Here is a 20207-nt window from a genome sequence, read left to right as displayed (position 1 = left end):
CACAGTAGGTGCCCAGTGAATGCTTATAGAATGGCTGATTGACTGACTGTTTCTTCCCGTCTTCTCCATCACTTCTCCTCCCCCAGCCCTTCCCACCTTATTCTTTCTCCACCCACCTCTGCAGCTCAGCGTTTCTTCCACACATACAGGCTCCGGACACCCAGGAGCACTAAATAATAACAGGAACAGCAGCTAACGTTTACCAGTGTTGACTGTGGTGGGGCCTTGAACTAAGCATCTACGTGCATGGCCTCATTTGTCTCAAATGTTTGTTGAATGAATAAATCAAGCAGTGAATGATTTGAATAAATGATATAGTTGCTTTATCTTTTAGTCTGGTGTTCCTCCTTTCTGTCCTTAGTATCTTTGTCTCTTCCAGTCTCTGGCTAATTATGCACTCAATAAATGACAAATAGATGGATGGATGGGTGGATGGGTGGGTGGGTGGAGGGATGGAAGATTGGATGGGTGGGTGGGTGGGTGGGTGGATGGATGGGTGAACGGATGGGTAGAGGGGTGGAGTGTGGGTAGTGGATGAATAGGTAGATGGGTGGGTGAGTGAATGGGTGGATGGTTGGATATATGAATGGGTGGGTGGATGGATGGATAGGTAGATGGATAGATGGATGGGGACCTTGTAAGCTTCTGTCTGTCTCCACCCAGCACACAGTAGGTGCTAGGTAGAGTGTTGGGGTAAAACATTCCTCTGTGTCTCCAGATGTCTCTCCCCTCTCAGCCTGGCCCCTTCCTAGGGCTCCAGCTGCCCTCCCCTACAATCCTCCGCCCTCTAAGGCTAGAGACCATGAGGGTGGGCAGGGGATGAGCCCTCCTATCACCCCGCTTCCTCCCCCTTCAGGAAGCAGCCACAGAGCCCCAAAGCTCCCGCACCCCAGCCGCCTCCTATCCTCAAAGTCTTCAACCGGCCTATCCTCTTTGACATCGTGTCCCGGGGCTCCACCGCTGACCTGGATGGGCTGCTCCCCTTCTTGCTGACCCACAAGAAGCGCCTCACGGATGAGGAGTTCCGGGGTGAGCCACCCAAGAATAGCAGGCGGGCCAGCTGGGGTTTGGGGGATGGCATCGGGGGCCCCCTTTCCCGTCAGTGTCTTCTCTTGGGTCAGTGGGCTGCACTAGCCAGGAGGAGCACTGGACAGGGAGTCTAGTCCTGTGTGTCCTTTCCCATATTACTTAACCTCTCTGGGCCTTGGCTGCCTTTCTTCATTCAGCCTTTGTTTATGGAAAGTGTCACAGGTAAGCAAGGTCACATTATATGCTGTTTCTTTACCATCCGAGCCACCAGGGAAGCCCAGAGTCCACACACCTGGGCTCAGATCCCACCTCTACCACTTAAGGGATCCTTGGCCTCTCTGAGCCTGTTTCCTCATCTGTACCCTGGGGAATAATCACAGCGTAGCCCTGGCCTCTGCGGCCAGAGAATCCCATAGTGCTGAGCACAAGGCAGCCAGGGTCCCAGAAGCCCCTGTCATGTCTGGGGAGCTCTGGAGGGGGTCGCAGGTCATTCCTCTTCTGCTCTCCAGGTCCGAGCCCTGCCCCTGCCCAGTTTTCCGGCTCCCCACTGTAGACTGGAGCCCAGTCACCACTGCCCTGGGACGTAGCCCAGACAGCTCCCTCCAGCCTCGTCCAGGCTCAAACATCCGCCCTAGGGCACTGGCTCTCTCCGCTGCCCCGGCCTCTCTGCACATCAGGGAGGGGAGCCTGTAATCCCTCCACCCAAGTCAGCTACATACTGTGTGCCAGGTACCAGGTGAGCTGTCATTAACTGGCCAAGTGACCCCACAAATCAATATAAAATGTCGAGAATTGTGGCACCTGCCAGGAAGGAGGGCCTGTCTCAGGTGGGCCGGCCACAGTAACAGGGCTGACGAAGCTCCAGGGAGATCAGGTATTTGGAGACTTAAGGTATTTCAAGCAAATTAAGTGCCTAAATAGGCTGACCAGGTCTGCAGTGTATTTTTCACGTATACCTTTACCAGCCAGACTCTCTGAACACCAAAATGATACTCTGCTGTACTGTGTCCATCAGAAGAGAATTACCGGACTTACCAAAAGTGTTCATTCATGGTGCCCGGCCAGGGTGCAGAGAGTATGGCCTTGTTTGGGGCATGAGCTTAGAGTTGTGGGGGGATGGGGTCCCCCTCTCCCCTCAGAAGGTCTCCGTGATGCTGCCGATCTCATTTGGAGATAAACCCCATATAAGCCCTGGCCAAACAGCCCCACCTAGCCCCCCAAGTTCACCAGGCAAAAGTGGGGAGCTTTGGAGTGGAGGGAGCCCCTGTGAAACAGAAATCGTGGTGCTTTGCCTTTGGTGGGCTGAGAAGCACCAGGCTGGACTTGCCAAGACTTCTGGATTTTCCTGAGTTCAGGACTGGGTCTCTGAGTGCAGGCTGAGTTCAGGCAAGTGGGTCTGCGTGAGCCTGGGTGGGGGGCTCTAAGGCCGGCTTGGGGGAGGTTCCTGACATTGTACCGAATAAGGCAGGTGTAGAGGGGGATTTACTGTGAGGCCCACTACTTAGGCTTAGGATCCTCTCTTGCTCTGGCCCCCAATACATCCGTGGACCTAACTTGGAATTTGTAGTTGTGTGTTCATGTTCAGAAACAGGATCCCCAAATTGCATGTCTCAATCTCCTCAAACACTGGCTCCACCCCTGCATGTTTTTCTAGCCAGAGGTTGTGAGCTCATTAGGGGAGTCAGTGACCACCCCTTCAAAAGTTTGACAACCTCCAACAGAACAGTTTATTTAGGGCCCCTGGGTCCAGCCTCCCCAGTGGGCAAAGCCACTTCGCCACCTGGTGGTGGAGTCCTGTGACTGCAACCATGCCCGATTTCTGCCTGAGCCCTGTTCTTGGCTTCGTATCCCAGGACCCAGGTTGGCAGCCCCGTACCCTGCTACAGTCCAAATCAACGGTGTGGTCCCACATCCTACATAAACCACTTGAGCCCTTGTGGTTTGGAATTCCTTGCAGTGCACAGCATGCCCCTTCACGGAATGTGTATTTACTCAACAAGTGGTTATTGGGCCCCTACCAAGTGTCAGGTCCGGTACTGGCCTGGGGCAAAAGATGATGAACAAAGCAGACTTGACCTCAAGTTTCTCTCAGTCTCAGGAGTGAGACTGACATTGATTAAGCAATCACAGAAACAAATAAACAATTACAACCTGTAACTGTGTGTCCACAAAGAAGCTGTGTTGGAGGATTTGACTTGATCAGGAAAATCTGGGAGAGCTTCTGGGAGGAGGTGACACTTGAGCTGAGTCTGAACAAACTAGAGTTAACCAAGTAAAAACAGGCGGGGGGAAGGATTAGAGAGAAGGTTAAAAAAGCGGCATGTGCAAAGGCCCTGTGGCTGACCATAACCAAAGTTGAACTCAGTTGCTATGTGGAAAGTGGATTCAAGGATGTCCAGAGAGGCTGTCCAGGATTCCAGGATGTCCAGAGGAGACCAGGCAGGTGTCCTGGGCATGTGAGAGAGATGCTGGCTGGGCCGGATTGGTGGCAATGGAGGTGGAGAGTGGTGGAGGGCTTGGAGAAACAGGTAAAACTGGTGGGGACTCGCTGGGGGAGAGGGTGTGCACAAGAGGTAGGATGGAGACGAGTAACAGAGGTTTTGGCTGGCTAGGGACATCAGTGTCTAAGAAGGGGACACGTGCAGACCGGGTTGGGGTCTGGGGAACGAAAGATGATGAGGTCAGCATGGAGAGTTGCGACAGTTCTAATTTTCTAATTCCCTGTCAGTTCGGAAACAGGACTGATCCACCTCCAGGCTCGTGAGTCTGAGCAGACTCCCCAGGGGCCTCGGCCAGCATTTGCCGCCCCGCGCCCCGCACCTTATGCAGATGGAAAGGTGAAGGCTGTTATTATTCAGTACATAGTTACCTGCCATCGACACTGGGCTGGGCGCCAGGGATGTAGCAAGAAATAGCCAGAATGAGGTTTGTCTGAGCAACTTCACTCCTGGGGCAGTGGGACTGGAATTCAGGTCTCTCTGCGTCCACGGGTTTTTCCCATTCTCTCCACTGATTCCAGGTATCTAAGGAGAGTCTTGAAAGCATTTCTGGTAGAATAATAACTGCAACAGTATGACTTACTGAGAATCCCTGTCTACCTGGTGCTGGGCTCATCAACAGCTATCTGTTAGCCTATGATTTCCCTTTATAGGCTCAATGTAGTTAGACAGGAAATGGAAGTGGAGAAAAGGTCACACACAAATCAGAAATGGGGAGCAAAGCCTGATGTGAGCTCCAGGGATCCTGGCTCCAGAGCGAGCCCCTCAGCCCACCCCTGCCTCTCCCGCTCCCTGTCCCATTCCTGGGCCCCTTCCTGCATCGGGCTGTGTTGCCCCGTGCCTGGTTAAAAGCCAGTTCTCTTGTCATTGACTCTCTCTTTTAAAGGTATAAATCCACTCACATCACCATAAAAATTAATACGAGGGAAAGAAAATTGCAAAGGGACATTAGTAAGCGTTAGGGGGAGGTGTTAAAGATCCCTCAGTACCAAACAGAGACTGACTTCACGGGAGAGATTTGACAAGGGGCTGACACCTTGCACACTTAGGCTTTTGCTGTTTTTATTGCTGCCTCTGCTGCTGCTGCTAAGTCGCTTCAGTCGTGTCCGACTCTGTGCGACCCCATAGATGGCAGCACACCAGGCTCTCCCGTCCCTGGGATTCTCCAGGCAAAAACACTGGAGTGAGTTGCCATTTCCTTCTCCAATGCATGAAAGTGAAAGTGAAGTGGGTCAGTCGTGTCCGACTGGTAGCGACCCCATGGACTGCAGCCTACCAGGCTCCTCTGTCCATGGGATTTTCCAGGCAAAAGTACTGGAGCGGGTTGCCATTGCTGCCTCTGCAGGAGCCCCCAAATCCTCTAAGATAGTTTCCTGTCTATTATGGCTCACAGCCCCCACCTCGGGAAACGCTGCACTCCCTCTGCTCCCCTCTAGGGGCGCTACTGCACCCGCTTCATGGGTAAAGGATCTGTGTTCAAGCAAAGGCTGCCTCGTGGGTCTGTGACTGAGCGACCTCACTTTCACTTTTCATTTTCATGCATTGGAGAAGGAAATGGCAACCCACTCCAGTGTTCTTGCCTGGAGAATCCCAGGGACGGGGGAGCCTGGTGGGCCGCCATCTATGGGGTCACACAGAGTCGGACATGACTGAAGCAACTTAGCAGCAGCAGCAGCAGCAGCAGCAGTCCTCATGAGCAGATTAAAGGCTCTGAGAAGTCCTGTAGTGAAGACATGGTGGCGATTGGCTTTGATTAACTCAGCATTCCCCCTTTTTATCTGATTTTTTAAAAGTCCCTCCAGGAACTTCCTGGTGGTCCAGTGGTTAAGACTTTGCCTTCCAAAGAAGGGGGCCTGGGTTTAATCCTTGGTCAGGAAACTAGATCCTGCTTGCTGCAGATAAACCAATGCAGACAAATAAATATATTAATATATATTTTTTAAAAAGTCCTTCCAAATATGCTTTGGTAAGTACCATCTCTCTATAGGCTGCAGCGTTCCATGTTTTAAAGAACTTCTGCTCCTCTGAGTTTTCTTTGGCCTTCTCAGTACCCTGGGGTGGGGTCAGGGAGCAGATAGGGGCCAGGCTCAGAAAGGAGAACACGGCCAGGACCTCTGGCTCCCTGCCCAGTGCCCTATCCCCTGCTGCCCAGCAGTTTGGGCCTCGGGCCGAGCACTCCTCTTGTTGCACGTGTCTCCCCGCAGAGCCGTCCACCGGGAAGACCTGCCTGCCCAAGGCCCTGCTGAATCTGAGCAATGGCCGCAACGACACCATCCCCGTGCTCCTGGACATCGCCGAGCGCACGGGCAACATGCGGGAATTCATCAACTCGCCCTTCCGAGACATCTACTACCGAGGTGGGGCCCCGGGCTGGGTGGGAGGGGGGCTCCCTCTTCACTTGTCCAACCGCTCCCCACCCCCAGCAACACCTCATTTCAGCCTGGGCCGCGAGGACCAGCATGTCCTGGAACCAACTGTGGAATGAATGAGGAACGGACTGAAGAACAACAATAACTACCCCTTCCGACTTTTAAATTCTGGGTTTCAGAATTGAAGGTTCCGAGGTTCTCACGTGCAATGAGCCAAAGGTGCTGTGAACCTGGAAACCCGGACCCAAGATGCTCTGGTTTTGGAGACTCTGAGGCTTTGTGACAATGGTCCTGTGAACCAACAGCTCGAAAAGGCAGAGGTGTCACCAGGCCCAGCTCCCTGGGTCTAAATTCTGAGATCCATGAATCCACCTCGACGTTTCGGATTCCTGAATGTCAGATTCAGAGGCTGTGAATTTTGCGTCCCAAACCCTGTGAGACCACGATGCCCTTGTTTCCTCTGGCGTGAAAGGCTCTTAGGAGTCTGCAGAGTCCCCGCATCTGGGGTCCTCCAAGTCGGATATCCCGTGAGCCTAAACTTGTGGGTGTGACGCAGCACTGGGGTGGATCTCCACCTGGTCAGGGCTGTGCGCTCCCCCTGCCCCCTGGTGACTGTCCCCCACTCCCTCCCAGGCCAGACTGCCCTGCACATCGCCATCGAACGCCGCTGCAAACACTACGTGGAGCTGCTGGTGGCCCAAGGAGCCGACGTCCACGCCCAGGCACGAGGCCGCTTCTTCCAGCCCAAGGACGAGGGTGGCTACTTCTACTTCGGTGAGGAGGGGCCTGGTGGGGGCTGGGGCACATGGGGCCGACGCTGGGGGCCACAGGGGGTACCTGGTGGTGCTGGCAGTCCTGACACCTCCCGAGACACCAGGGCTGCGCTGACCACAGGCCCAGACGGAGCCCAGGGCACAGGCCGCCTCGTTGGTCTTGGTCACTGAGGTCTCACCTTTGAGGAAGGGAGCATCACCTCGCTTGCCTGAGCCTCAGCTGTCCTGTCTGTGCAGCGGGCATTGTGATGGGATCAGAGGGCTGTGGTGGGCTGTCCTCTCCCCCCACACAGACCTTATCACTCTCATCCTCTGGTCTGACTTAAGCTGGCACTGATGGTCAGATGCAGGGTCCAAATGGCATCACTACCATGGCCCAGTTGGACCCATGAAAGATTTTAAATTTCACCCCCGCTTAGACACGTTATTAGGGGTTCAGAGACAAAGTTCCTCAAAGAGTCCCTCACAGCCTCCAAGTCGCGTGGCCATACCTCAAATAGCCACGTCCGTCTCCCTGGGGACATCGCCCCCAGACAGTTGCAGTCGGCCAGGGCTTGTTCACACTGGCCATGGGCGCTGTGTCCAGCGTCACGGCATCTCCCTGGGGTGGGGCCCCGTCACTGAGCCGGCCCCCCGACCGCCTGCCCCGCAGGGGAGCTGCCCCTGTCGCTGGCTGCCTGCACCAACCAGCCCCACATCGTCAACTACCTGACGGAGAACCCGCACAAGAAGGCGGACATGCGGCGCCAGGACTCCCGCGGCAACACGGTGCTGCACGCGCTGGTGGCCATCGCCGACAACACCCGCGAGAACACCAAGTTCGTCACCAAGATGTACGACCTGCTGCTGCTCAAGTGTGCCCGCCTCTTCCCCGACAGCAACCTGGAGGCCGTGCTCAACAACGACGGCCTCTCGCCCCTCATGATGGCCGCCAAGACGGGCAAGATTGGGGTGCGTGTGGGGCCGGGGCCACTGTACACACACACGCATGCGCGCGGGGGAGGCTGCTGCTGGCTCGTGTTATTAATGCGCACATTCACCTCCCATCCTGCCCACCCCAGAGTACAGATGTGCTAGCTCAAGAACTTGCTGTGGCTCCCTACTGTCCAGCAAGGCTGTTCAACTTCATCTAAGAGCCTCTCTGCTCATCCCACCCCGCTGGATGCTCACCGCCCCACTCCCACCAGCCAGGGCACGCCACTGACAGAGAGCTGCGCCCCAGAGCTGTAGCCCTGCAGTACTCCTCTGCCCTCCATGGCCGGGGTTCTGGCCCAGCCCCTAACCTGCTGTGTGGCCTCAGGGAACATCCTCTTTGTCTCTGAACCTCTGTTTCCTCATGGGGGCTTCCCCGATCACTCGGTGGTAAAGAATCACCTGTGGTGCAGGAGACACGAGTTCAATCCCTGGGTCAGGAAGATCTCCTGGAGCAGGAAATGGTAACCCACTCCAGTATTCTTGTCTGGAGAATCCCATGGACAGTGGAGCCTGGCGGGCTACAGCCCATGGGGTCACAAAGAGTTGGAAACCACTGAAGCAACTTAGCATGCATGCTATTAGCTCATCTGTCAAACAGGATGGTAAGGGCAAGAATTAAATTAGGTGATGTGAGGAAAGCGTCCAGCAGGTGCTCAGTAAATGTTCTCCCTAGCCCATCCTGCTCTCTGGGGAGGTGCTATTTGCTGGAGTCCCTCCCATGTGAGTGGCCCAGCGGCAGTACCCCTGCCCACACCCCCGCAAAACCCCCTGATCCTCCTCCTCCCACACAGATCTTCCAACACATCATCCGTCGGGAGGTGACAGATGAGGACACCAGGCACCTGTCGCGCAAGTTCAAGGACTGGGCCTATGGGCCGGTGTACTCCTCGCTCTATGACCTCTCCTCCCTGGACACGTGTGGGGAGGAGACCTCCGTGCTGGAGATCCTGGTGTACAACAGCAAGATCGAGGTGGGTGCAAGGCAGGAGGGGCCCTGTGGACTGGGTGCAATAGAAGACGCCAACTGAGTGCCCAGAATGGCATCTGGCACTGGGGGGAATGGCAGGATTGTAAGGGTCAGACTTCAGGGGCACGCAGGACTGGTTTAGGAGCCTGGCACTGTAACTGACATGCTGTGTGACTCAGGACAAACTCCCCAGTCTCTCTGAGTCCCAGCTTCCTCTTTGGTACCATGCGGATAAAAATAGAGCATTTCCCATTGGGTTGCTGGGAGGACCAGATGAATAGCCAGGCGCAGGGTAAACATTATGTGTCAGCTATTATCATTAGCATTTGTTATATGAAGTTTTTAAAAGCTCTCTTTTTAACTTAGCAGTATTTTATGAACATTGTTCTGCACCATTAAGTATTCTTCTGCAGTATCATTGCTGCGTGGAAATGTACCACATTCTAATTAACCATTCCTCTATTCTTGGTCATTTGAGTTTGTTTCTACACTTAACTATCAGGAATAACATTGCAGTGGCATCTTTGTGGCTACATCATTGCACATATCCTTGATGATAAAGAAACTCAAGTCCTTAAAGAGTCAGGATGCTGCACAAATGGGGCCGAAAGCCCTGGGGCCTGCATACAGAAGGTCTTCCTTCTAGCCCTGGCTCTGTGAGTTTGGACAGATGCCTTCTCATACCGGAGCTCACTTTTCTCATCTTTCAAATCAGTGATCAACCTGATTTAAACTGGGGGTGGTGGTAAGTTTTAGCATCTCTGCAGCAAACTCTGATTGATTGGTAGTGTCTGCCCAGGAAACTGTATAGAGAACTATTGTGTGGGACTCAATTATTGCTGTCTGTCCTGGGTTCAGACTTGGAAAATTGTGGTGAGTCAAGTATTTATCATCCTGGGGCTAAATTTCCCAGTTTCCACTTCCTGAATCAGAATGTCTGAGGTTGAAACCCAGGGGTTTATTTATTTATTTGCACTAAAAATTTTTTGGCTGCAGCATGCAGGAACTTCGTTCCCTGACCAGGGCATCTAATTCATGCCCCCTGCCTTGGGAGTTAGGAGTCTAAACTACTGGACTGCCAGGAAACTCCCCAGGGATTTATGTTTTTTAATAAGCTCCATAGGTGATTTTGGTGCCAGCAACTTGGCAACCTCCACTGATTAGAGTCTGGGGACCACTCAAACATCCTGAAAGATGTTCTTTCAGGAGCTTTCTAGCTCTGGGTTCCATGTGTCTAGAACAGGCTGGAAGGGTAAGTTGGGACAGAACTGGGCAGGGCCTCAAATGCTGAGCCCAGAAGTCGGGGTGTCGGAAGAATGGATCAGGAGGAGAAAGAGCTCTCGGGGCAGAGGCTGGGGGAAGGCGTACTGGAGTCAGCCTGCCCACCCCCTGCCCACCCTGCTCCCCCACAGAACCGCCATGAGATGCTGGCCGTGGAGCCCATCAACGAACTCCTGCGGGACAAGTGGCGGAAGTTCGGGGCCGTCTCCTTCTACATCAACGTGGTCTCCTATCTGTGTGCCATGGTCATCTTTACCCTCACTGCCTACTACCAGCCTCTCGAGGGCACTGTGAGTGGCTGCGGGTGCGGCAGGAGCTGGGGCGCAGCTGGGCCCCCTGTGGGAGGGGCTGGAGAAGGCTTGGAACAGGGTGGGAAGGCGCCCCCACGCCCAGGGGAGGAGGGGTAAGGGAGGAGGCTCCACGGACCCAGAGGCTGGGCTGTTGGGGAACATCTGGATTTGGAGGGGCTGGGTGAGGACTTGCATGCCCCTTGCCCCCCCAGCCGCCATACCCTTACCGCACCACGGTGGACTACCTGAGGCTGGCCGGCGAGATCATCACGCTCTTCACTGGGATCCTGTTCTTCTTCACCAACGTGAGCACTTGGCCCCAGCCTTACCCTGCCTGGACCCTCCTCTCTCTCCGCCTCTTTAATCTGTTTAATGTTTGGCCTCACCCCATAGCATGGGGAGCTTCCCCCACCAGGGCTCAGACCCATGCCCCCGGCATTGGGAGCGCCAAGTTAGTCTTAACCACTGGACCTTCAGGGAAGTCCCCCTCCACCTCTCCACGCTTCTTCTGACTCCACTTCTCTCACCCGCCTCCTCCCCTCCTCCAGATCAAAGACTTGTTCATGAAGAAATGCCCTGGAGTGAACTCTCTCTTCATTGACGGCTCCTTCCAGCTACTCTAGTGAGTAGAGGTCCCTGGGGTGGTAGCTTCTGGGTGAGGAAGGTGGAGTTGGGAGGGACATCCTTGAGGTTTGGTGGTAGGGGGTGTGTGTGACTCTTATTAGGAGTGAACTCACCCAGCCTGATCAGCTACTGTAGCCCAAAGTCAGGCCATTGTCAAGTAAAAGAGTCCTCTGGTTAAAGCAAGATCCTGGTTGCTAGAGAGTTATCACTATATGCACCGTGGGTAAAAATAAATTTAACCTCTTACGCTTGTGAGTGATTGCTAATGCCTGCCAGGAGTGCCCTTGTTAAGAATCTTAAGGCTGTGTCTGTGTTCAGTGGGAAAGAGTGCTGGGATTGATTAATGATGTCTGCCTGGGGCACAGGATGGATTGCGGCCTGTGTGTTACGTATTTTCCCTTTTGCCCAGAGTTAGAGAACAGTGAAAATTCTGGGGTAGGACTCCATGCTTCCACTGCAGGGGGCACAGGTTTGATCCCTGGCCGGGGAACTAGGATCTCACATGTCACATGGTAGGGCAAAAAAAAAGAAAATTTCACTTAGCCACAAAATCTCCACTGAGAACTACTGAATCTTCCTCTAGCAACTCCAAAGGGCATCTCTTTGGGATCTGGTAGGGCCCCAGGACAACTACACACACGTCGGTTGCCAATTAGTTTTTTTAAGTAATTGTTTACTTATTTGTTTGGCTGCACTGGGTCTTCGTTGCTGCACGCAGGCTCTCTCTGGCTGCAGCGAGCAGGGACTACCCTCTACTGTGGTGTGCGGGCTTCTCCTTGCGGTGGCTTCTCTTGTTGTGGCGCACGGGCCCAGAAGTGGTGGCACACAGGCTTAATTGCCCCGTGGCATCTTCCCGGACCAGGGACTGAACCCCTGCATTGGCAGGCGCCTTCTTAACCACTGGGCCACCAGGGAAGCCCGGTTGCCAGTTAACTGAGGATTCTGGTTATCAGGATGCTGGGGAACCCCGTGAAGCCACGTGGTCTCATGGTCTCTCTTCTGGGTGTCATCGGGATGTCCTAGTCCCTAGAGGGCTTGGGGGCCTGCCTCCCCGTCCAGGTCTCATTTCCCCCCTCCCCTCTGGCTCCTCTCGTGGTTTCTGCCGCCCCGTAGCTTCATCTACTCCGTGCTGGTGATTGTCTCAGCGGCCCTCTACCTGGCGGGGATCGAGGCGTACCTGGCTGTCATGGTCTTTGCCTTGGTCCTGGGCTGGATGAATGCCCTTTACTTCACCCGCGGGCTGAAGCTGACAGGGACCTATAGCATCATGATCCAGAAGGTACGGGGCAGGCGGTTCCCCCTGGACTTTTGTGTGTCCTTGGAGGGAGCTACACACACCACATTCGTGCAGACAGTGCCGCTGGCCCTGAGGTTGTGGGGCGGTGAGGGGGCAGCGGGCAGGGCCTGGACATGGGGTGGGGCAGGGTGGAGCTGCAGAGAAGGTGTGGGATGAGGAGCTGGGAAAGCGAGAAGCCACGTATCTCATCTCTGCCTCCTGTTCCCACCGGGGGGTCTAGATCCTCTTCAAAGACCTTTTCCGCTTCCTGCTGGTCTACTTGCTGTTCATGATCGGCTATGCGTCAGGTGAGCCCTGGGTGCCCAGGCGGGCCTGGCAGGGGTGGCACCAGGGCTGGAGCAGCCGCCATGGTGTATGGAGGAGAATATCCAGCGTTTGTAGGGTTCTCATTGTGTGGCTGGCACTGAGCCAAGTCCTCTTCCATCCCTGCCTCGTTTAATCCCCCCAACAAGTCTATAAGGGAAGTGCGTTTCTTGTGACCTTTACAATTAAGGAAACTGAGGCTTAGATTAAGTAAGGTTAAATAACGTGCCCAAGATCAAAAGCTAGGAAACAGTGAAACTGTCATCTTAGCTACTGTGGCAAAAGAAGCCGCCCAAAAACTTAGTGACTTTAAACGACCCTTTTTATTTTTGGCCATGTCCTGCAGCATGTGGGATCTTAGTTCCCCAACCAGGGATTGAACCTGTGCCCCCTAAAGTGGAAACATGGAGTCTTAACCACCAGGGAAGACCCCCAAACAGCCACCATTTATTATTATGCTCAAGTCCATGGGTCTGCTGGGTGCTTGTGCTGACCTGGGCCAGATTTGGGCTCCCGCGTCTGTGTTTGCTGGCGGATTGGCTGCAGATGACTAGTGTAGCTAGGGCTGGCCTCCATTGGGGGTGACTTTGCTGTCTTCCTCGGGGTCACTCATCTCTAGCCAGCTAGTTTGGACTTGGTCACATGGTGGTCTGAGGGTTCCCAGATGTGAGCAGAAGTGTTTGAGGTCACTGACTAGCACAGCGTCACTCTCTCTCTCACTTTATTGGCCAAAGCAAGGCTCAGCCTGATTCAAAGAGTGGGGAAACAGGGGAATTCCCTGGTGGTCCAGTTGTTAAGACTCAGCGCTTCCACTACAGGGGACCTGGCTTCGATCCCTGGTCTGGGAACTAAGATCCCATATATCGTGCGAACAGCCAAAAAATATAAAGAGTAAAAATCAAAGTGTGGAAATAGACTCTACCCTCTTGGTGGCAGGAGCTATAAAGCCTCTACTAGGCTGTATCCTTGATGTCACGATGCCTTGGGACCTCAGTGGCATAGGCCATGGGGGTGGGACCAGAGTTGGGGAAGGTAATCAAGCTGTTGGGCTGGTCCCCAAGGGGCGGGTAACTGGCCATCCGATGCCCAGGATCCAAAAGGGAGCAGGACTCAGAGGCTTCATCTGGGCTTCATGGGAAGGGATGAGCACCACAGTTAGCTGATGTCTGGAGGGGGTGATGGCCTTAGTGAGCACAGCTCTGGGGGCAGTCAAGGCTGGTACCTGGTTTCACCTTCCTCCCTTCCTTTCTGTGCTGCTGTGAGCTGGGAAACAGGAACACGAGAGTGAGTCTGCCCCTGGAATGCTGGCATCCCAGACTCCCAAGACCTCTAAGAACAGTCAGCTCAGTGAGGTTCTCCTAGCCTTGGCACTGTTGACATTTGGGGTCAGACAGTTCTCTGTGGTGGGGACTGTCCGGTACATGGTGGCATGTTCGGCAGCATCCCTGTTGTTGACTCAATAGGTGCCTGTAGTGTCCCTTCTCCACTTGTGACACCAAAAATGTCTCTAAACCTGCCAAAGGTGCCCTGGGGGACAAATAATCCTCGGTTGAGAACCACTAGACTGAGTCCTGGGACCCTCTTCCTTGTTAATAAGAGTTTGTGGAAAGAGCAAAGGTTTTGCATGCAGGAGGACCCAGATTCAACCACTGGCTTGGCTTCCACTCTGGGTGACCTTGGGCCAGCCTCCCTGCCCTCCCCAGGCCTCAGTGTTCCCCTCCATTAAATGGGAAGGGGCCTCCCCACCTCTCACCCTCTGTGACCGTCACTGCCGTCCCTCCCGCAGCCCTGGTCTCGCTCCTGAACCCGTGTGCCAACTTGAAGGTGTGCGACGAGGACCACGCCAACTGCACGGTGCCCACCTACCCCTCGTGCCGCGACAGCGAGACCTTCAGCACCTTCCTCCTGGACCTCTTCAAGCTCACCATCGGCATGGGCGACCTGGAGATGCTGAGCAGCACCAAGTACCCCGTGGTCTTCATCATCCTGCTGGTCACGTACATCATCCTCACGTTCGTGCTGCTCCTTAACATGCTCATCGCCCTCATGGGGGAGACGGTGGGCCAGGTGTCCAAGGAGAGCAAGCACATCTGGAAGCTGCAGGTGAGCCCGGCCTGCTGGCCGCTCTGCCCCGGGGCCACCTGGTCTGCTGCACCTCCTCGGCCTGGCGCCCTGGGCGAGCCGCACCACCCCGTTCCGCCTCCACTTCCCTGTCTGTTTAATGGGCACGGATGAAGCCTGCAGGTCTGTTTCCTGGAGCCACCTAGCGCATTTCCGGTGGCTTCTTGCCTGACCAACAGCTCAGCTTCCCTTGCAGTCCCATTCATGGGATGCAATCCCCCTGGCTCCAGGGGGGAAGCGCTCTGGGCACCGGAAATGCTCAGAGAGCCTCACATTTCAGTGGGGGTTTGGCATGGAGCCTGGGGGCAGCTTCCGTGCCCTAGCCGGGCCCAAGACGCCAGGCTGGCATGGGAGCAGGCCACCCCAGAGCCGGGAAGCACCAGCATCCTCATCAGAGGGGCTCCCCACGCCCCCTGCCCACCTCCCACCCCAAGCAGATGTGTTGGGTGTGGATGCACTGGGGAGCTGCTGTCTTTGTTTCCCACAGGTTTCTGTGCAAGGCTAGGGAGCAGAGGGCCTGGGGGGAGGGTGTCACGGCCTGCCTGGCTGCAGGCAGTTCAAGAACCGGGGTTCCCGATAAACAGCCTTACCACAAGGCCCGGGAAGGCAGCACCCACACTTACCATGACTTGGCACATTTTCAGGAAATGGCACAGTGAGGAAAAACAACTCCACAAGGTCCTCCCCCCAGGTCTGGGTCTCAGGGGCCCATCGGACCTGCTCTTACCCTTTATCCCTACCGCTTCCTCCCCCGGGGCCTCAGTTTCCCCGCTGGATGTAACTCGTAACATGCCAACTCGCAGCCTGTGGACTAGATTTGACCAGCAAAGATTTATTTGTTTTCTGCATCACTATATATTTTTTAAAAACTTAATGCAAAAAAATTTTAATTGAGAGATTTCATAGAAAAATCCAGATTTCTGGCCTTTCTTGAAAAGTTGGAAGCCTGGCAAGGCGGGCCCACATTCCTGGATGGATGAGAGGTGGCTGCCCCCTTCACACGGGGTGGGGGTCTCCTGCACCCCCTGGTCTGCCCCGGTCCCCACCCCTCCCTGGGGATGCCCAGCACTGAGGGGACGCCTGGTGTTCTGGGGCACGGGCTGCTGACCCTTCCTTCATTTTCTCCGGCCAGGTGCCTATGGGTATTTGAGTCTTTAATGCAGGGGTAATGGGAGCGAGAAAGCCTGGTTTTCTGTGTCATTCCTGGCTTAGGAACAGTTAGGCAAGGCCGGGCGCGGCTCACCCGCCACCTGGCCACCCTCTCTCCCCACAGTGGGCCACCACCATCCTGGACATCGAGCGCTCCTTCCCCGTGTTCCTGAGGAAGGCCTTCCGCTCCGGCGAGATGGTGACCGTGGGCAAGAGCTCGGACGGCACTCCAGACCGCAGGTGGTGCTTCAGGTGAGGCTGGGTTGGGCGAGACCACCGGGCCTCCTTATGTTTTCTACCCATTGCCACTTCTGAGCCATTGAGGCCCCCAGGGGCCTGACTGGAGCTCCGTTCCACTGGCTGATCCTGTGGGTTCAGTTCTCAGCCTTGGTTTTTTCATCTGTGAAATGGGGACAATGATAGCATCACTCTCTTGGCCAGCTGTATGTATTAGATGGGTTGGCACGTGAGATGTGCCCGGCCAGCCCCCAATGCACATTGGGGCAGACAACCCGAAGCAGCCGGTGTTACTGCTCTCTCCTTTGCTGGAAGAAGCAGACTCAGAGGCAATGCTTACCCCATGGCACCACCCTCTATTGGTGATACAATAGAATGGGTTTCAGGGCTTCGGTTTTAAAAAAATATTTATTAAAAAAATTAAATAAATAGATAGATAAAATTTTATTTGACTGCCCTGGGTCTTAGTTGTGGCCTGCAGGATCTTCGATCCCTCAGTTGTAGCTTGCAGGATCTTTAGTTGTGGCATGCAAACTCTTAGTTGCTACATGTGGGATCTAGTTTCCTGACCAGGGATTGAACCCAGGCCCCCTGGGGTGCAGACTTAGCCACTGGACCCCCAGGGAAGTCCCCTCAGGGCTTTGATTGAAATGGAGAAACTGAGTTATCAGCAGCTTCCGGGACTTGGGATGTTACCCAGATGCATGGGGAATACCAGCTTCTTAGGAGGAACCCCTGGGAGGGCTCATTCTTTGTAACGTGGTTGCCAGCATGGAGCATCAGCATCATGCTTGGAATCAGGCAAGTCTGTTTCCACTATGACAGCCCCCACTGCACAGACCTGTTTTGGATCCAAAGTTCAAGTCTTGACTGTGATTTAACACCTTTGTGACCTTGGACAAATAGTTCAAGAAGCTTCCGTTTCCTCATCTGTAAAATGGGAGCAAAGGATGTATCTTCCTTGCTGGGTCCTGACCCATAGCAGTTGCCCCCCACCCCAGAACAGAAATTGAATAAAATTAGCTTAAAGATAATTTTAGAAAGTAAAAATTGGGACTTCCCTGGTGGTCCAGTGGCTAAGACTCCTCATTCCCAATGCAGGGGGCCCGGGTTGGATCCCTGGTCCAGGAACAAGATCCTGCATGCCACAACTAAAGATCCCACATGCCACAATGAAGATCACATATCCCACGTGCCACAACTAAGACCCAAGGCAGCCAAATAAATATTTTAAAACAGTAAAAATTATCTCGAGCCCATTTGGGCCCTATAACCTGACTTTATGAGAGTGTCTCAATAATAAGAGTGAGAATATCAAGAAAGAGGATGTCCATCCACAGATGAAGGATATGTAGCCATACAAATGTTTTTGCAGGGAATGCGATACTATTTAGCCATGAAAAGGAATGTAGTGCTGATGCTGGCTACGTTGCGGATGGATCGTGAAAACCTGACGCTAAGTGAAAGCAGCCAGACACAGAGGCCACGTACTGAATAATTCTACTTAACACAGAATGTCTGGCATAGATAAATCCATAGAGACAGAAAGTAGAGCAGAGGTTGCGGGGGCTGGTGGGGAGGGGAATGGGGGGTAACTGCTTAATGCACACAGAGTTTCTGTTTGGGGTGATGAAAAGGTTTTGGAACTAGGTAGTGGTGATGGCTGCACAATCTTAGGCATGTATTTAATGCCACTGAATTGTACACTCTAAAGTGGGTGAGGGACTTCCCTGGTGGTCCAGTGGTTAGGACTCTGAGCTTTCGGGTCCAGGGTTCCATCCCTGGGTAGGGAACTAAGATTCTGCAATTCAAGTAGAGAGGCCAAAAAAAAAGAAGAGAAAGTGAAATAGCAAATTTTATGTTTTATCTATCTGTCTATATATATTATCAGAAATTTAAACAAAAAAAACAAGGACTTTCCTGGTGGTCTAGTGGCAAAGACTCTACGCTCCCAGTGCAGGGACCTGGGTTCAATCCCTGGTTGGGGAACTAGATCCCAAGTGCTGTAACTAAGACCTGGTGAAGCCAAATAAATAAATAAATAATAACCTTAAAAAGAAATTTTTTTAAAGAATAAAAACATGTAGGAGGGTGTGCTGGAAGGCTGGAGCTTGGAGGCTGCCTGGGGGTGGGGGGCTCTCCTTGACCCTCTGTCTGCGGTGGCCCCACCAGGGTGGACGAGGTGAACTGGTCTCACTGGAACCAGAACTTGGGCATCATTAACGAGGACCCCGGCAAGAACGAGAACTACCAGTACTACGGCTTCTCGCACACCGTGGGCCGCCTCCGGAGGGGTGAGTTGGGCCGGGGCAGGGGGGCGGTGGTCAGGAGAGGTGTGGGGGAGACTGAGGGGCACAGACGGGGAGCCCTGGTCATCCTCAGCACCGTTTTGTTTGGAGCAGTCCGGTCCCTTCCCTGGGACTCAGTATTCACGTCTGTAGAATGGGAGGGTGTGCTGGGCTGGCCGCCGAGCTTCCTCTGCTGCCAGTGAAAGCCTGGGCTCTCGCTTCCACTCAGCCAAGCACAGTCGGGAGGCCCTCGGCTCGCAGGCCTCCTGACCCGGGCTTGAATCCTGATTCTTTCATTTTACTCCTGTGTGTTCCGAGGCGGGCTCCATGACCTCTCTGAGCCCCAGTTGCCGCCTCTGTAAAACGGGGATAATATACCTCCCCCTTTAGAGCACTGACTTCTCTGGTGGCTCAGACAGTAAAGTGTCTACCTACAATGCGGGAGACCCGGGTTCTGTCTCTGCGTCGGGAAGACTCCCCTGGAGAAGGAAATAGCAACCCACTCCAGTACTCTTGCCTGGAAAATCCCGAGGACGGAGGAACCTGTTAGGCTGCAGTCCGTGGGGTCTCAAGCAGTTGGACACAACTGAGCGACTTCACTTTCCATTTCCTTTCGACCCCTGCTGAGTGCGCGGGACCCCAAAAGCACGCGATACACGGGCGCATGCGCTCTCTGGCCACCCTCACCCCGCCCTCCGCCGCTCTCACTACAGATCGCTGGTCCTCGGTGGTGCCCCGCGTGGTGGAGCTCAACAAGACCTCCAACCCGGACGAGGTGGTGGTTCCTCTGGACCACGTGGGGAACCCCAGCTGCGACGGCCACCAGCAGAGTTACCCCCCCAAGTGGAGGACTGACGACGCCCCGCTCTAGGGCCTGCGGGCAGGAGCAGGGTCCCCTCCGCCGCCCATTTCCAGTCCAGCTGCATTTCAGAGGTGCCGCCCACCGGGGTGTGCCCCGCCTCGTACCCTCCTTCGACCCCCAGAGGTGAGGGCCGGGCAGATGCCGGGGAGGCCCCAGGACCCTCTGGTCTCCAGGCTCCTGCCCCCCTACCCCACCTTCGTGGCCCCGGCACGGGACGCCTGGTCGCCTGTCTCACTCCCATGGAGTCACAGTAAGGGACACCAGGGTCTCCGCCCACCAGGACTCAGCCCCCTGCCTCTTCATTTATTTATTTGCTCTGCTCTCAGGAAAGTGGCCCAACCCCCAGCCCCGAGCCGGAGCCTGGCCTGGGCCCCAGGACCCCTTCCCAGGTGCAGGGCCGGCTGCACAGGCCACCCTGGGCTGAAGTGCAGGGGCTCTGATGAGGGGCCGGGCCCTGGGTGGGTCTGGGATTGTCGGTGCTCAATAAATGTTCATTGATGGTGGAGACAGTTGGGAATATGGTGGAGACAGTGGTAGCAGGCATGCGGGGGGGAAGACAGCACAGAGACCAGTGAGCAAAGAGATACCTCTGTGGTTGGGGGTAGGGTGGGGATAAGAAGGCAGGGCAGGAGTTAGAACCAAGGCCGTGTTCAGGGTGATGGTTGGAGGGGCTGGACTCGGAGGGTGGTGGTGACTGAGAGATGGGGGTGAGCTTGGGGTGTGATGGGGAGGTGGAGATGAAGGGAAACAGTTAAGTCTCCAGAGGTGCTGGGAGAGGTGATGACGTAGGTGGGGGAAAATGATGCCAGTGGGGAGATGGTAAAGCTCGTCATGGCCGAGTGACGCAGGTTCTGGGGGAGTAGGCAAGCAGCTGGGAGGGGCAGAGCAGAGGCGGAGAGGATAGCCATGGAGGTGGGTGAGCCATCCGGTGTCCAGTGGGGTGATGGTGAGGGGGAGAGAAGCCCCAATAAGGACAGCGGGGCCCAGTGGAGTCGGGAGAGAACCTTTGGTTGAGACCACGCACCAGCAGAGCCATGCACATGAGCCGGAGCTTCCCTTCCGAGGGCCGCCATTCTCCCCAGGTCACACCCCACTGCTGATCCAGCCCCAGGGCAGCTCCAAGCCTCCGGGCATGAGAAGGGGC

At 54.8% G+C, this 20207-nt stretch overlaps 1 protein-coding gene across 2 annotated transcripts in view; it reads left to right on the top strand.

Moving 5' to 3' along the window:
• TRPV4 (transient receptor potential cation channel subfamily V member 4) overlaps positions 1-19588 on the top strand; it is a 38863-nt gene extending 19275 nt beyond the window's left edge. For both annotated transcript variants that reach the window (XM_018061106.1, XM_018061105.1), the window contains exons 3-16: positions 857-1029; positions 5732-5884; positions 6530-6670; positions 7322-7620; positions 8436-8615; positions 10024-10182; positions 10395-10487; positions 10731-10804; positions 11920-12085; positions 12324-12390; positions 14193-14509; positions 15801-15928; positions 18086-18207; positions 18915-19588. In XM_018061106.1, coding sequence (XP_017916595.1) covers positions 857-1029; positions 5732-5884; positions 6530-6670; positions 7322-7620; positions 8436-8615; positions 10024-10182; positions 10395-10487; positions 10731-10804; positions 11920-12085; positions 12324-12390; positions 14193-14509; positions 15801-15928; positions 18086-18207; positions 18915-19072 — 2230 coding nt within the window. In that variant the 3' untranslated portion in view covers positions 19073-19588. The remainder of the gene's footprint in view (positions 1-856; positions 1030-5731; positions 5885-6529; positions 6671-7321; positions 7621-8435; positions 8616-10023; positions 10183-10394; positions 10488-10730; positions 10805-11919; positions 12086-12323; positions 12391-14192; positions 14510-15800; positions 15929-18085; positions 18208-18914) is intronic.

This window comes from Capra hircus, chromosome 17 (genome assembly GCF_001704415.2).
Source record: "Capra hircus breed San Clemente chromosome 17, ASM170441v1, whole genome shotgun sequence".
Taxonomy (NCBI): Eukaryota; Metazoa; Chordata; class Mammalia; order Artiodactyla; family Bovidae; genus Capra; species Capra hircus.
The sequence above is the reverse complement of the archived record's forward strand: the minus strand, read 5'-3'. Positions and strand labels throughout refer to the sequence as shown.